We start from the raw sequence: 17,399 nt of genomic DNA, 5'->3' as shown, positions 1-17,399 counted from the left end.
TTCAAATGGCAGGTAACCACAGCTGTAGACTTCAATTTATAGTACATTATGAAGCAATTCAATTTTTTCTTTTAATGTCTTAACTTTTCTGTTTCTTAGGAGCACTTCTGGTATCACTAGGAGTACTTAAAATGGGTCCCCCTGGTGTTATTCAAGGCTTACCGTATTCTACTAAACACGATGAAAAATATGCAAGAATCAGATGTTTCACTGTGGCATGCAACTTACTAGAGAGATGAACTGCTTATGTGGAGATGATCTGTGTCAGTCACATGGTGTTTTAAGCAGATAGTCCCAACATTTGAGCTCACCACAATGGCAACAGGAGGTAGCTATGCAATTATTACAGGAGTACAATATGTACTACGGTAAATTTTATGCAGTTATGATTTAATACTGTATCTTTATGTTAGCTTACATTTCTCCTGACTCTGAATGGTGCTATATACAGCCTATGTTTGTATGCATATGTTTTAACTTTTTAGAACAGATTTGTTTATATTTTACGGTAGTAAGTGATAGAATAGTATCTAGGTATCTTTTATGCACTTATAATGCATTTAATTTTTTCCTATTTTCAATATTTCTAGGCTATGCAGTTCATCTGAGTTTTTCCAAATTGTTCCAAATCTCAAAAAAATTTTCCAATATAATTACTGAAAAAAATCCACATATAAGTAGATCTACACAGTTCAAGGGTCAACAGTATTTCCACTGTGCTAAATTATCTGACAAAAGTATTAAATATTTAAGCTTCCAATAAATATAAGCTTGATATATTTTAAATAATTTAAACTATGAAAAAGAATATTAAAGGGGTGAAATATTAATAAGCTTGATTAGTGTCTTTCAGTAAACAAAAATCCTAATATCTTAAGGGCTTTATTCTGTTGATACAATGCTTTCTGGACTTAATAGTTATTTTAACTAAAATAAACTTAATTACTTTTGTAATTAAAAAGTTACATGTTCACAAAATAAATATTAGATAAAAATACAAAGAAAATAAAACTGTCCATAATCTCAACACCCAGATATAATAATTTGAAGAATCCAACATAGCATCTACTAGCTCTCCCACATCTGTATAAAACTTAGATGAGTAACAACCTGCTTCCTCTACTTACTAAAGTGAAAATAATTACCTATGTCATTATACTTTCCTACAACATAGTATTATACTAATCAAATATACCATAATTTCCTTCAACGAGTTCCTATTACTAAGGGTACAGATTATTGCTAGTTTTTAATTAGAAATAATGCTGTAACAAGTATCATTACAACTAAACCTTCATGTTCATCCATGATTAACTATTTAAAATAAATCCTTGGAAGTGGAATTGTCAGATGAAAGAAATATTTTTTAGATTTCTGATAAATAATGTCAAGTTTTCCTCTAGAATAAATGCCATGCATTTTAAGTCTCATTATTTAAGGTAGATACCGTATATCATACCATTCCCCACTCACACCAAATAAAGACCTAAATTCCAGGTGTATTATAATAGGGCTACATGTAAAAACAAAACAGAAACAAAATTTGAAAAAACAGAAAATATAGGAATAGTTTTATGATACAGAGGAAGAGAAGGACTTCTTAAATAAAATACCAAACCAAGAACCCATAAAGTTCAATTGATCTGATACATAAAAGATGAAAACTTTAGTACAATCAACACTGTAATGAGAGTGTATTCAATCTAAGCCACAGACTGTGAAAATCTTTACATATTTGATAGAGAAAATCTAGACTAAATAAAGGCTCTTGTAGGTTAAAAACAGTACTAAACCAAAAGAAAATGAGCAAAGGAGTGGATCCAACAATTCACAAAATACACATAAATTCAAAATAAACGTAAGAAATGTTTACCATCACTACTGATCATGAAAATCCAAATTAAGATTTTTCATTCGTCAGACTGTTAATAATTAAAAGTTGATAATACCCAGTTTTAGTGAAGCTATGCGGAAAACGGCTCTTTCATATACTCTTGATGGTAGTATGAACTGATACAGAATTTTTGGGGGGACAATTTCCACTATTTCAGAAATTTAAAACATGTATCTTTTTTGATTTAGCAATTTCACTTCTACTGAAATACTTCCATAAATATACACAAAGATGCTTCTATATAGGTATTTACTGCAGTGTTGCCTTTGGAACGCTATACCAGAAAATATTATGCAGTTATTAAAAATTAATGAAGGCCTACCTATATATACTGACCGAAATATCTGTAAGACATTAAAGCAGACTGATACAGATGCAATAATTTCATTTTAAAAAGTTGATATGTAAGCAAATTATATATATATAAAATAAAAATGAACTGAATGAGTAACCTCCTAAGTGTTAACAATAGTTCTATGGAAGAGAAAGAACCTGTGTGGGAGGGAGGGTAAGGTTGTGCAGTATGTGAAGTTAAAGAAAATTTTTGTATTCTTCTCTACATACTTTTACTGTTGAATTATTTACAGTAAGTATGTACTGGTATGCTACTTGAATACTGAAAATGAAAGTAACAACACCACACTCTTACAGTCCTCATGGTTCAAGCTAATAAATGTTCTTAAAATACTTGTGAATGAATCAACTACTTTGAAAACATATAACTCAATCTCATCTAGGGCAAAACCTAACTTGGATAAAGAACGATACAGCCAGTAATACGTCAACTAAAGTATAAGTTTAGTGTGTAAAAATATAAGTATTGACATGGAATTGCAGTAGAGATCAGGGGTTTTATGTGCAAACTCCAAAAGTTTTGTAATAAAGAATATTTTTAGAATGCTTTCATTTCAGCAAAAGGAATAAAAGAATATGGATTAAATTGTAATCAGGATCCGTTTAAATGTTAGTGCCTGAATAGTAGGTATTGAACTACTAGTCTTACCTGCAAAATCTTTCACATTCACATTTGCCCCTAAACTTATTAATTCTTTAACTTGTTTCACATCTCCTCGAATAGCAGCCATGTGTAAAGGAGTTTCACCACGTTCATTTCTTTTATTAACTTTATCTTTCTGTCGAGATGAAGAACTAGGAGTTTTCTTTTGGGCAGGTGTTGTTTGTGATGGATGATTTGGTGTGGAATCTGTAAGAAAGAAGAAAGTTAGCAGAAGTTCTAGGCTAAATATTTTGTATACTTACTTAAAGGTTTTTATTGGTAATATGCTAATCTCCTGAAACACAAGGAATACCTTCTCCCCCTAGCCACCTAAACGTTAACTTGGATGATACGTTAGTGACCCAAATACACAGAGATCTTCCCTTAGGGCTATCAAATATCATAAGGCAATTAAAAAAAATGTTTTGTCAATTCATAAAATTGGTTTAAAAGGATAAAGTACCAAATATGTATTTTAAAATGTTTGCTTAATGAATGATGTGATGAACTACGAAATATTTTTCTGAGGTATGTTATGCTATTATTCTAAGACCTAGAGGAAGTGAAATTGAAGGCTGGAGTCCACACTTCTGACTCAGACAAAGCATTGGATTTCTGTTCTTATATTACGTGTAATCAAGGTCATAATGATTTCATATTATATATGGAAGAGAAAAGTTACAAAAAAAAGGGCAGTCTGGAAAAGGGCCTTTAAAAACTGTGCTTTGCCTTCTCATATTTTGATATTTGCTCTAGTTTCTATATTTAAAACAATAAGCTAAATTAGATGATGCCCAAAGTCTCCTCTCCAATTTCAAAACTACAAAAAAAACAAAAACTGGTTTCTTAATTAAGGATTCAAGACATATATACAGTGTTAATTAATTCTGAAAATTTACAACTATCTAAAAGAAACTGCTCTAAGAGAAAAGAAATCTATGGAAAATAACTTTTTATCAGTTTAAAACCTAACATGATTAGAGCTCTAAGGCAATACCATCCTTTCCTCAATTTAAAAAAAAAAAAAAAAGTATTAAGGTTCACCTTTTAGACTTTTTTTTTTTTTTAGATGGAGTCTCGCTCTGTTGCCCAGGCTGCAGTGTGGTGGTTTGATCTCGGCTCACTGCAACCTCCGCCTCCCGGGTTCAAGAAATGAAATTCTCCCACCTCAGCCTCCCGAGTAGCTGGGATTACAGGCGTGAGCCACCATGCCCATCTGATTTCTGTCTCTTTTAGAAGAGACAGCGTTTCACCATGTTAGCCAGGCTGGTCTCAAACTCCTGGCCTCAAGTGATCCGCCTGCCTCAGCCTCCCAAAGTGCTGGGATTACAGGCGTGAGCCACCACGCCCATCTGATTTCTGTCTCTTTTAGAAGAGACAGCGTTTCACCATGTTAGCCAGGCTGGTCTCAAACTCCTGGCCTCAAGTGATCCGCCTGCCTCAGCCTCCCAAAGTGCTGGGATTACAGGCGTGAGCCACCACGCCCATCTGATTTCTGTCTCTTTTAGAAGAGACAGCGTTTCACCATGTTAGCCAGGCTGGTCTCAAACTCCTGGCCTCAAGTGATCCGCCTGCCTCAGCCTCCCAAAGTGCTGGGATTACAGGCATGAGCCACCGTGCCCGGCCCTACCTTTTGGACTTTAAAGTACATTGTCTCAGTAATAGTTTCCTACATAAGTTTTTCTAGAAATTTACACTCCCTAAGAGAAGGGCCTTATCTATCTTACTCATCACTGCTTAGAAGACCTTTTACATACCACAGTGGTATTCAAAAAATATTTGTTTAATGAATAAATTTTAATATAATCCTTATAGTCAAATTATTTGTCAAGAGAATTTGCTTGCTGAATTTCTTAAAATCTAAAGACGTATCTAATGAATAAAACAATTAGCCATAAATTCCAAGTATATCTGTATGATGGCAAACATCTTGATATTTCAAGTTTTCCATTTTAATTCTATACATATTAATACAGAGAGTTGACTAAGAACCACCCTTAAAAGGACCAGCTGCAGAACAGTATTATAGTATATTCCTATTTATACTAAAAAAATAAAAATAAAAAAAATTAACCCATAACAAAAGATACATATTTGTATGTTTATGCCTAGAAAAGCCACACAAATAAAGAAAAGAAACTGTTAACAGTGGTCACCTCTTGAGGGGAGGTGACTGGAGATGAAAGACTTTTTACTTTTTATCTGTTGGTCTTTTAATTTATTCTAAGAAGGACAAAGGTTCACGTTATTTTAAAAAATCAGTTTTAACAAATGTCTTTCCATTTAACTATTAAATCAGACTTAAAGTCAAAGTCAAAATTTTACAGAAACAAAGGTTTTACATGGTAAAATGTCTTCAATTTGGTCACAGACTTTCCCACATTGGAGGTGGAAAAGGTAGGAGTAACCACAACATACTCTATTTTTAAAAGCAGGAAGCCCTAAAGCGTTTTTTTAGCAGTGACAGATATTAGACACACTTATGCTTTGAAATTATAATACTCAGAAACTCTTAAGAATTTAACCATGTCATCCCATTTTTTAAAAAGGGCAATACAGGAAAAACTCACTGAAAAAAATATCTTTTTCAATACATTTCAACATGATCTGTTATGTAACCCAGAGTCTTACATAAAATTGCTTTGAATTCAGGGCCAACAGAAATTTTCTCCAGACAAAAGTGATTTATTTTCTTGAATCAGTCAATGAGAACTATGTAACTCAAAATTTTTCCTCTGTACTTTTAGCTGCCAGGATGTGAATAGTAATAACTGTCTCAGGCCAACTGTCTGGATTTTATCTACCTTTTTAGCTCCCTTTTATAAATCAGCATGCTGTTTGGTTTGTTCCCTTTTTGTTTTTGTCCTGCTGGTAAGTCATCATCAATTATCTTTGGAACACACAGTATATAAACAAACATACATACATGTGGCACAACACCTTAACTGGAAATGTGACATGAAATATGAAATAAACATAATATACTGCTGAAATTTTTCCTTATAAAAGAATTCAGATCTTAATAAAATATGGAGTACACATAGTGTAAAGAGCCCTACTCTTGTATAGCTTCTACTTTAGCAGAGGATACAGATGATAAACTGTCACACAAATAATCATAAAATTACCACTGACTTACGAGTAATTCTGATTAAATCCAAGAAAGAATCAAAATTGAAAGCAGTTAAAGTAATTGTTAAGACTACAGTTGTGTGAGGAAAACTAAGGATACACATTAACTCAATGATGGTAGGTATCACCTGGACTGTTGTCTCTTGCTGTCATCTGCATAAGAAGTGCCATCTGTTTTCGCTCAGAGAGTGGATAACCAAAAAGAATGCTAACTGGTGTGGATTTCTTATTTCCAGCTTCCTTTTTTGTTTTCTTCTTTTCTGGACCTTCTTTCTCTGGAATTATTAACACATATGTAAGAATTTGAAACAAATCCAAGTACTCAAAAGCAAGGGTAAGATGATTTTTTTGATAGATGCTGTACATATATATGAGAAATGTGTACAATATATGAACTAGTACTAGCCAGACAAAAGCACAATGGGTTTTATATTATATAAACAATTTTCTTCCTGACTGCTTTGAAAAACATATATTCTTAATTCTATTGTTTTCAGAAAATTAGTAATACTTGGAAATTTTTTACTAGTAAAATTTTACCTTAATGACTTGCTCTAGTAAAATTTAATTCCTTAACAGTGCAGACATTCTTTAGTATTACATCTTTGAAACCTCTTTTATTCACAATTTTATTCATAATCGCTGATAAGCCTATATAGCAATGCTCCTTCAAATTACTTCCTTAATTCCAGCAATGATTTATACAATCTTCCAACGAGCTAAATATTTAAGACAAGTCTTAATCACACAGAATAACTACTGAAAAAAAGTACCAAATCATTTCATTCCAGTCATAGGATAGCTGAACATGAAATAGTCAAAGCCAAGAATGTGCAAATTAAAGATTCTGTGTGGCTATGGGTTAACAGATCTTGCAAAGATCCAAAAATTTTCAAGGATCTTTTCAAAGAGATCTGACCCATCATCAAGTTAGCTCTCAGATTTAACTATCTGGAAAACCCATTAGTAATGCAGCCTGCATTCCCCATTAAGTGTCAGCACATTCAGACTGAACTGAATTCTGTAAGTAAGAGATACAGATGTTTGTCTCTTCTGTAAGACTCCTTTGGGAGTGAAGGCAGGTGCTCTGTGCAACCAAATGCAGAGGTCTGGCTATTACCTGTCCAGGCATCTATTTCTTGGGAAACCCTATATAAATATCTGGAATTTATTGATCTAGGATTGAGGGTACCTGCAAAGAGGAGCTGCAAAAATAAATAAGTAAAATAAAGAATATTTAAAAATAGCAAAAATGGGAGAAGGAACGGCTTAGCAGTCAAAACAGTGTCTTTTTTCAAGCATATATGAAGAGCAGCTAAAAAACTCTAAAAGAAAAGCATGTTTTAATCTAGCAAGTTTAAAAAAACTAATTGAAACCTGATATTATTAGCAGGCATAAGAAATTAAAGTAATAATTCTTCCAATGTGCCACTTAATCAGGATACTCTGTCACCTTTATGGCTGAGAAAAATCAGAGGTCCTAATTTTAAAAACTCTGCTGCCCATAAATCTTTCAAAATTAGACATTTCCTAAAAAGTCCATTTTCTTGAGTATTTGATTTTGCATAAAAACAAAATTTCAAGACTCATTTAAATCAACTTTACTTTTTCCAGTATAATCTTTTCATATTTATTTCATTATCATAAATGATCCAATTTAGTATAAATCCAATTTTAGCACAGTACTTTTCCTAACTTACACTGTATTATAAAGCCCTAAACAGATCTTTGGAGAAGCCAATTTTTTTCCTGAAGCATATATGGATTTTTTCTCTTAATTTTCTGCATATCCTGGTTCTCTAGTATTTAATAAGGAACCACAACTGTTGTTGTTTTAATGGTTTTCCATTTGAATAACAAATCTTTACCTATAATGAATGTATTTCTCTCCTAAAATAAATATATTTAACATTGTGAAAATTTTATAGAAAACAGAAAAGATGTTTCAAAGACAAGAAATAAAATCTAGTAATAAGAGGAAACAAAAAATACTTAGCATCTATCCTCAAAATGTTTTCTAAATATTGGGGAAAATTTCGTATTTTTGTTTGTAAAACGAGTGCTTTTGGACTGCATTTTAACACAAGGTTTAAAAAAGCCAGTCTAACGTGATAAAGTAATATATATCCAGGCAACAGTAAAAAGATACTTATAAATGCATCATTAGAATGCCATGCTGCCAAAACTATTTAAAGATGGAATTATTTTGGAAAGAAATAAACAAATTGTATACATTCCAAATATTTAAAACAAAAATTCGAATCAGATGCTAGCATCCAATATAAACTCTATTTTCTTTGAGTTACCATAGTCATATGTCTGAGTTCATATTCTGCATGAGACAGGAAAGAAAGAAAACAGCAGCCGGTGTAAGACAGCTAGGAGAGAGACAACTATACTGTTTGTCAAAACTGTGTTAGACTAATATGTCCCAAAGTATGCGTTTTCAAGTTTAAAGCAGTCAACAAGACTATCTGGAATTTGTCCTAGAAATAATTTGTTTCCTCTGATCCATCATAAGTAACAAATGATAATATACTATATATCTTATAAAGAGTTAGCTACTTCTCTTATTAGGAAGGTGATCCAATAATACTTAAAAAAAAGAGCTACTTCTCAAGATTCAGTACCTGAAAAATGTATTTATTTGCCCTAATAGACAAGAACTTTAAAGTTTAAATGCTAAGTATACTGACAAATGTGCTCATTTAGCACAGTCTACTATAAACTTCCATTCAGACAGCCTAGGGATTTTTTAAAGAAAATATACATGAGATTCACTTAAGGCTATTCAAAGCAAACAGAGCAATGGACTTTTCAGCGCTCCAACATTCTTTCAAGGTTTAGAGGATCTTCAGATATACAAAGATGTTCCCGTTTTATAATGCTGAAAATTAATGCTTTCTTTTCGGGTCTTGTCAGAATAAATAGAAAGCTCAATGTTATCACATCCCAATTAAGTATTAAGTACCTATTAAGGAGAAGAGACAAAATTGTTCTTCTTAGGGAACTCGGTTCATAAACCTATTAGTGTCTCAGAAATTAAAGAATATAACATCTTCCCTCAAAGCAGTCACTATAAGAATCAAACAATGGAATCACAACTCAAAGATGAACATAATTAAATCAATCCTGTTTGCAACGTACATACTTCAATTCTGAAAAAAAAATTGCCATTACTCTCTGGCTCTAAAATATCTACATGAATCTCTTAATTGAATGTCTGCATCTTTTGATTTCCAGCAATGATACTCAGATTTTGGATGGCTTCATATACATACAGCTCTTTCAGGGGCACTTTGGTGCTTAGAAGTCACCTTTTAGAAAAACATGCATAATTCCCCAGTAACTGACTGTAAATATGTGCCACCCCCCTCAATTTTGGTAACCAGGCACTACTGACTTATCAGCTCAATTAAAACTTTCAGGATAATTTGAAGAATAATTATTTGGTTCTTCCACTGCCCCTATCCAACCCCACAACTGTATAAAATAAATAAAAAGTTTATAAAAACAGGTTTACTTTAGTTTTTATAGCTAAATGTCATATGCTGAAAACTAGACACTTAAACACCCCGGGACTAAAAAAATTAACATTTTTATTTAAGTTCAGAGATAACAATGTTAGTCAATTTAAAAAAAGACAATCAAAAAACATTTAATTAGCTTTCACATACTAGAAAACACATTTACTCTTTAAGAGGACACAATACTTGTATATTCTCTTGTATTCTATCTGGAACAATTATGAATCAGTAACATATAACAACAGGTGCCACAGCTTAACAGAGAGGTTGCAACACAGTTAGTGGTAATGCCATTTCTCTAGGTGACCTGGTATTTTAATTTAGTTAATAGTTAAATTTAACCTAGGCAACAAAGTCAATAAAGGCTAATGAGTTCAATGGAAAAAAATTGTATTAAATGTGTTTTTTAAAAAACATCACATGACTAAAGGGTAAGATGACACTATCTACTGAAATCAGTACACTTGGTATACCCTGTGAAGGGTACACAACAAAACACTTGGGTATTTTCCCACAGGAGTCACTGCACTATGCAATACCAGGGGTTGACCTTCACACTGTTTTCTACTGAATGGTGTTCCCCGCATTGTGCTGTAAAAAATCAGAGTGGAGGTATATAGCAGTCCTACTACAAGGTCCACACAGCTTGTGTTGGATATGATACACTGAGTACCTCAGAGCAAAAACGGGAAAATGTGGTGTCACCCATGTAGTTCATTTGTTTAACCAAAGATTATCTATATACTGGTTTGAAAATAAGTTACTTATAGTACAATAATTAATTGTAAATGTGACAGAAACCACTGGCTAAACAGGAGCACCTGATAATCTAATTACCTGAGTATGTCCTGTAAGAAGATATAAGTCTCTCCCCCCAATTTTCACTTGTATGTCCTGGATCTGAATCTACAGAATGAGAAGAGACAGGAGAAGAGAAAAAAGCACACGGAGGGAAATGCAGAATTCAACAAACCAACATTTTTCAAAAGACCACCAGTTAATAAGCTGTCATTGTTTTGCCAAAATATTATTTTTAAAGTAAAGCCAAAATTATATTTAAAACACAGGTTTGATCAACACCTAATATTTTAAATTCTTCAACAAAAATATCTTGAAGTTGGGAAATTCAATCATGCAGTTTCAATAACAGGTATTACTGATGTCATATATTAAAACATACTAGTTTTTTCGAGGCTATGTATTTTTTCAACCTCTGAATAACAGTAAAAGCACCAGTACTTTATCACTGGTTTTCTGTTTAGAACTTGTCTTACGCTTTTTGTTCTACGAGTGCCAAAACTACTCTGGAGATAGAAGAACACTTTGGACTGCACTATCATCCTACACCACAGACCTTTCCACAAATTATATACACTTCAAATGGTATAAATTACTACAGTGATTACTACTGAAGACTGCCTGGAAAGAAAGTAACCTAAATCAAAACAAAGTTTATCAGTTAAGAATATGGAATTCTGGCTGGGCGCAGTGGCTCACACCTGTAATCCCAGCACTTCAGGAGGCCAAGGTGGGTGGATTACCTGAGGTCAGGAGTTCAAGACGAGTCTGGCCAACATGGTGAAACCCCATCTCTACTAAAAATACAAAAATTAGCCAGGTGTGGTGGCGCATGCCTGTAATCCCAGCTACTTGGAGGCTGAGGCAGGAGAATCACTTGAACCCGGGAGGCAGGGATTGCGGTGAGCTGAGATCGTGCCATTGCACTCCAGCCTGGGTGACAGAGTGAGGAGACTCCGTATCAAAAAAAAAAAAAAAAAAAAAAGAGAGAGAGAGAGAGAGATATATGGAATTCTGCCTAACAATTCATGACAGAGAAATATGAATATGGAGAACCGACTTTGGCAATATGGCCAGAGCAGATATTTTTACTTATAAATATATTTTGACTTACAAATGCCATTTCAACTCACAATATTATTGTGATCTTCATATCCTTAATTGACAAACTTTTTCCCAGGATTACTGTTACACAGTATTCATGATTTCAGTTAGGTATAAGTAACCAAGTGTTCAAAAAAAAAAACAAGAGAACAAATAAACACTAAGCATCGTATTTGAAAATTTTACAGATAAGCCTAAAAGTTTAGTGATGAGAAAGTTCACTCAACTGAAAGAGGAATCATCAATAACATTTAGACCAACTCTAAAGTAAACAGGTAAATGGGCTGAATGGTAAAACTTTCAATGAACACATATTGCAAAATGGAATACATTAAGTTACCAACTAAAAAATTTCATGAAAAATAGTATTTGACAGACAAGCAAAAAAATTTAAATAACCACCATAGATTGCAAAGCAAACCAGCAACCATTAAATTGTGCCAATAGGATTAAATGAATTGTTGAAAGCAGATATTATTTTAATAGATTAAACCACAGTGAATAAACTAACGTTTCAATTACATTAATGTAGTTTAACAGTTTATCCAAATCTTCCTTTGGAAGTAAGCAACCACTCTGACCCCACACACTCTTTGGCTTTTACTCAAACAACTACGTTTCTATTGGTGGCATTTGCATAGTCTACAAAGCTTTAACTCAGGAACCGGAAAATTAAAGCTTCTATTAACATATCCCTGTCCCCTTCCTCAACTACTTCCTTTTACACTGTACTAAGACTAGGCTGTATGAGATTACCACCGTTTATGAGACTGATATAAAACACTGAGTGCAAAGCAGAGCCACTCTCTCTCCCACACATGTTCTTCACAGCGAGGCAAAACAAGTGATACTTGTATTTTAAAACCAATCTTTTTAAGTTAATATTTTGCTTGGGTTGCAAGGAAATAAGAGAAAAATACCAAAAATATTTTTAAAAGCCTGTACTGTATGTTTGAAACTTTCATAATGAAATATCAGGAAGGGGGCAGAGGTAAATGTTTCATGAATAACTGCCAGGAAAAAAATCACCAAAGGTGATTATTCTTACTAAGCAAAGCACTAATTTTATCTATTTTAATATAGTTCCCAGAAAAATTGTATCTATCTGTTTTCTTTTTAAAAGAAGCTCCTCTCCTCAAATTTGATTGAGTCACACTGTAATATGGTAAACCGTTAAATGGCATCTAAAGTCTTAGGAAAATAGAACCAAGACTGGCTGGCAGAGATTTTGTTAATAAAATTTCAACATATTCTACAACTGCCTCCACAGACTTAGTGAACACATCATACTGTGTTCTCTGAATTTTCTCATATTATCTTTTTAAAATGCCAAAAAAAGGTTGGCCGCAGCTGCTCACGTCTGTAATCCCAGCACTTTGGGAGACCGAGATGGGTGGCTCAACTGAGGTCAGGAGTTTGAGAGCAGCTTGGCCAACATGGTGAAATCCCACCTCTACTAAAAATACAAAAATTAGCCGGGTGTGGTGGCGCATGCCTGTAATCCCAGCTACTCAGGAGGCTGAGACAGGAGAATTGCTTGAACCTGGGAGGCAGAGGTTGCAGTGAGCCAAGACTGTGCCACTGCACTCCAGGGGGGGTGAAAGAGCGACACTCTGTATCACTAAAAAAAAAAAAAAAAACAGCCAAAAAAATTAGTAGACTATTTGCCTACTAATAATGCTAAGAGGAAACAATTACTTAAAGAAAAAAGTGAAAGACATTCAATCTTTCTGATTATTTAAACATGCAAACTAATATGACAAAGGACTACTGGTTTATCTCTATAGAACATCAGATTTATCAACCTAAAGAAAAACATGTTCCCCAATGCTATTTGAGGTTAAAGAACATTCATATACTGCTGGAGGCTTTCTAACTAGGTATAATTATTTTGGAGAAACATGAAGAATCATAGAAATGTTTAACCCTTACAACACCGTAACCTTACTCCTGGGAATGAATAAAGAAACAACTCAGTGTATGACAAACATTACAATCTGCAAAGATGCTCTTGATGGCATTATTCGTAACAAAAGAATTATAAATTTAGTTTGAGGGCCAAGAAGAGACTCTCTCATGTAGCCTCAAGACAGCTGTTTAACACTCTCACATTAAGAGAGTTTGGCTTTCCCTTGGACACCGTAAGACTAGGAAAGAAATTAAGTATGATTTTGTGACTGATAATGCAGGAATAAAGTTCACTTAGGTGGAAACTGTATTAATTATTAAAGATAACAAAAGTTATCAGTTATTGATTACACTATATATGGTGGCAGATATTATATGATACCTATACAATATTCATTCTCTTTTTCTTACCAGGAATACCCCAGTTTTGATCAGAGAAACAATATGCCCAGCTGAAAGTATGATTTTTCAGACTCCCCTGCAACTAGAATAGCCTAACCAATCAGATGCAGAAACAAAAAGGCCAAATCTCACTGGGAGAAAAACACTTTTGTCCTTGGTCTTCTCCCTCCTACTTTCTACCCAGGAAGAAGCAATACTCTTGTGATTATAAGGCAAAATGATTAAGGACAAAGCCCATGTATGACCTAAGAGTGGCACAGCATTAAGATGAAAAGAGATCAGAGCCTGATGGCATTATCGAACTGCTATGCCAACCCTGTACTGCCTATGCTTAGCCTTCTTACTGCATTAAACTGTAAAATTCCTATGTAATTAAACCAGTGTTAGTTTTTGGTTATGTTTAATTTAGTTTTACAAGCTAAATATACATGCTATGTCACTTGAAGGTCACAATTCTCTGAAACTGATACTATTATATGTACTTTTACAGATAAGGAAGCTGGGACTTACAAAGAAGTCAAATTACTGGGCCAACGCTTGTAGGGGACTGAGGGTCAACACTAGTCAGATTCCAAAATCTTCAATAATAAACACTGCCATGATTTACCTCTGCTACAACTAAAAAATTTATCCTGTCAATTCTAGAGTAGCAGAGAATGAAAGAAGGTAAAAATTAGTGATAAAGCAACCTGATGTAGCTGTAAGAAATGTCTTTTAGATAAGCAGTTGCTTTTTACTTCCATAGGTTCAATAGGTCATCATATATATTGGCTTAATGTTCCACAGGACAAAATTCATGGGAATTCTTTGACACAGTAAGACAATGTTAATGATTTGTTGAAATAAATTCATTCAGAATGAACATAGTACTATGATAGAGCTACAAGGACCCACTGGTCTGATTTCAAATTATGTTGTAATTCATTCCCTAATTTTTTCTGTCTAGCCAAGCACTTACTTTTCTAGAAAGTGTTTTCTTTTTTAAAAAAATTAGTAAGTATTGGCCGGGCGCGGTGGCTCAAGCCTGTAATCCCAGCACTTTGGGAGGCCGAGGTGGGCGGATCACAAGGTCAGGAGATTGAGACCATCCTGGCTAACACGGTGAAACCCCGTCTCTACTAAAAAATACAAAAAACTAGCCGGGCGAGGTGGCGGGTGCCTGTAGTCCCAGCTACTCGGGAGGCTGAGGCAGGAGAATGGCGTGAACCCGGGAGGTGGAGCTTGCAGTGAGCGGAGATCTGGCCACTGCACTCTAGCTTGGGCGACAGAGCGAGACTCCGTCTCAAAAAAAAAAAAAAAAAAAAAAATTAGTAAGTATTAAATAAATGAGAATTTAGAAAATTTGGCCGGGCGTGGTGGCTCAAGCCTGTAATCCCAGCACTTTGGGAGGCCGAGACGGGCGGATCACGAGGTCAGGAGATCGAGACCATCCTGGCTAACACGGTGAAACCCCGTCTCTACTAAAATATACAAAAAATTAGCCGGGCGAGATGGCGGGCGCCTGTAGTCCCAGCTACTCGGGAGGCTGAGGCGAGAGAATGGCGTAAACCCGGGAGGCGGAGCTTGCAGTGAGCTGAGATCCGGCCACTGCACTCCAGCCTGGGCGACAGAGCGAGACTCCGTCTCAAAAAAAAAAAAAAAAAAAGAAAATTTAAGACACATTATGATACCTCGCAAAATGAAGGCTAGGAATCTCTCATTCAGTAGACAGCATTACTGCTAATTTGGGGTGCCAGTGGGCTTTCCTTGGACAATGTTATGAATACCTCTTTTAAAAAGTAGTGACTTTATAAAAGTAACATATATCCATTATTTCAAAAATTCAAGCCATACAAAAAGGACCAAGAAGAAAGTAACAGATACCCCACATCCAAGAAATAAAGTGTTAACCTCTGGCAAGCATCATTCTCAGCATCCATCTAAATACATACTAATGACAAAGGAACTAGCAGAGACAGTAATAAATTTATGTAAGAACAAGCAAATAATACACATATGCTGTTTTGAAATAAAAGGCTTACAGACTAATTTTATTTTAATCCAACATTAAAAAAAAACTAAAGGCATTGTTTCTTCCTTATAAAAGATACTACTATAAATATAAACAAAAATATAAAGGAATTTTAAATACAGGAACATTAAAAAGTTTATATAATCATTTTAAGAAACTATACACTTGTTTAGATAATATCAGTTCATCCCTTGCTTACAAGAGATAAGATGGTATGCTTTCTCTTTATTCCCTACCCCTTGTTCTATTATTTCCTTAAGTCAAGGTTTTTCACATTTATATTTTGTTCTGTACCCAAAACACATTCAACAGGTATAGTTCCTACAGTGAAAAAAGTCTTATATTTAGACAGTCTTAATCTTTCCATGTGTTAATATACATGTGTGCACACATATACACACAATAAATGTAAATACACAAATTACAATTTTAATGCAAATAGCACATACTGTTTAATAATCTAATTTTTTACTTCCAATATCATGATCATCTTCCCATATTATGTATTCTTCTACAGCTGGAGTACAGTGGCAGGATCACAGCTCACTGTAGCCTCAACCTACCAGGCCAAGCAATATTCATGCATCAACATCTCAAGTAGCTGGGATTACAGGCGCACACCACCAAGCCTGGCTCATTTTTTAATTTTCTTGTAGATACAGGGTCTCACTCTGTTGGCCAGTCTGGTCTCTGGTCTCAAACTCCTGGCCTCAAGTAATCCTCCTGCCTTGGCCTCCCAAAGTGCTGGGATTTCAGGTGTGAGTCACCATGCCCAGCCTTACAACATTATTTTTAAGGGTGAAAACTCTATTTCTTCATTGAATTTATCATAATTTAATAAATCCTGTATTAGTCAACACAATTCTCCTGATATTTTTGCTATTATAAAGAAAGCTGAGGCCAGGCGCGGTGGCTCAAGCCTATAATCCTAGCACTTTGGGAGGCCGAGATGGCGGATCACGAGGTCAGGAGATCAAGACCATCCTGGCTAACATGGTGAAATCCCATCTCTACCAAAAAAATACAAAAAATTAGCCAGGCGTGGTGGTAGGCGCCTGTAGTCCCAACTACTCAGGAGGCTGAGGCAGGAGAATGGCGTAAACTTGGGAGATGGAGCTTGCAGTGAGCTGAGATCGCACCACTGCATTCCAGCCTGGGCGACTGAGCGAGACTCCGTCTCAAAAAAAAAAAAAAAAAAAAAGGCAGAGATAAACATCCTTAAAAACAAATGCTTTCATCAATAATTATTTATTAGAGGCCAGGCATGGTGGCTCACTCCTGTAATTCCAGCACTTCGGGAGGCTGAGGCCGGCAGATCACTCGAGGTCGGGAGTTAAGAGCCTGGTCAATATGGCGCAACCCCGTTCCTACTAAAAATATGAAAATTAGCTAGGCAGGCACCTGTAATCCCCGCTACATGGGAGGCTGAGGCAGGAGAATCACTTGAACCCAGGAAGCAGAGGTTGCAGTGAGCTGAGATGGCACCACCGCACTCCAGCCTGGGCGACAGAGTGACTCTGTCTCAAAATAATAATAGTCATTATTATGATAAATGCCCAAAGAAAAAATTAGTCAAATGTTAAGAAACAATTTTTTATATACATTGTCCTATTTACCTTAAACAAA

General features: G+C 34.8%; 1 protein-coding gene across 14 annotated transcripts in view; it reads right to left on the bottom strand.

Annotated features, from left to right (window-relative positions):
* Positions 1–17,399, bottom strand: part of ANKRD12 (ankyrin repeat domain 12) — a 134,041-nt gene that overhangs the window by 65,691 nt on the left and 50,951 nt on the right. For 8 of the 14 annotated variants that reach the window (XM_033178330.1, XM_033178325.1, XM_033178323.1 and 5 more), the window contains 3 exons: positions 10,388–10,456; positions 6,152–6,298; positions 2,898–3,098 (listed from right to left, as the gene is read on the bottom strand). In XM_033178330.1, the coding sequence (XP_033034221.1) occupies positions 2,898–3,098; positions 6,152–6,298; positions 10,388–10,456 (417 nt within the window). The remainder of the gene's footprint in view (positions 1–2,897; positions 3,099–6,151; positions 6,299–10,387; positions 10,457–17,399) is intronic. The other 6 variants (XM_033178334.1, XM_033178333.1, XM_033178335.1 and 3 more) reach the window with 3 other exon arrangements.

This window comes from Trachypithecus francoisi, unplaced genomic scaffold (assembly GCF_009764315.1).
Source record: "Trachypithecus francoisi isolate TF-2019V2 unplaced genomic scaffold, Tfra_2.0 Lachesis_group19, whole genome shotgun sequence".
In the NCBI taxonomy this organism is placed as follows: Eukaryota; Metazoa; Chordata; class Mammalia; order Primates; family Cercopithecidae; genus Trachypithecus; species Trachypithecus francoisi.
Note: the sequence above shows the minus strand (reverse complement) of the source record. Positions and strands in the feature narration are given on the sequence as shown.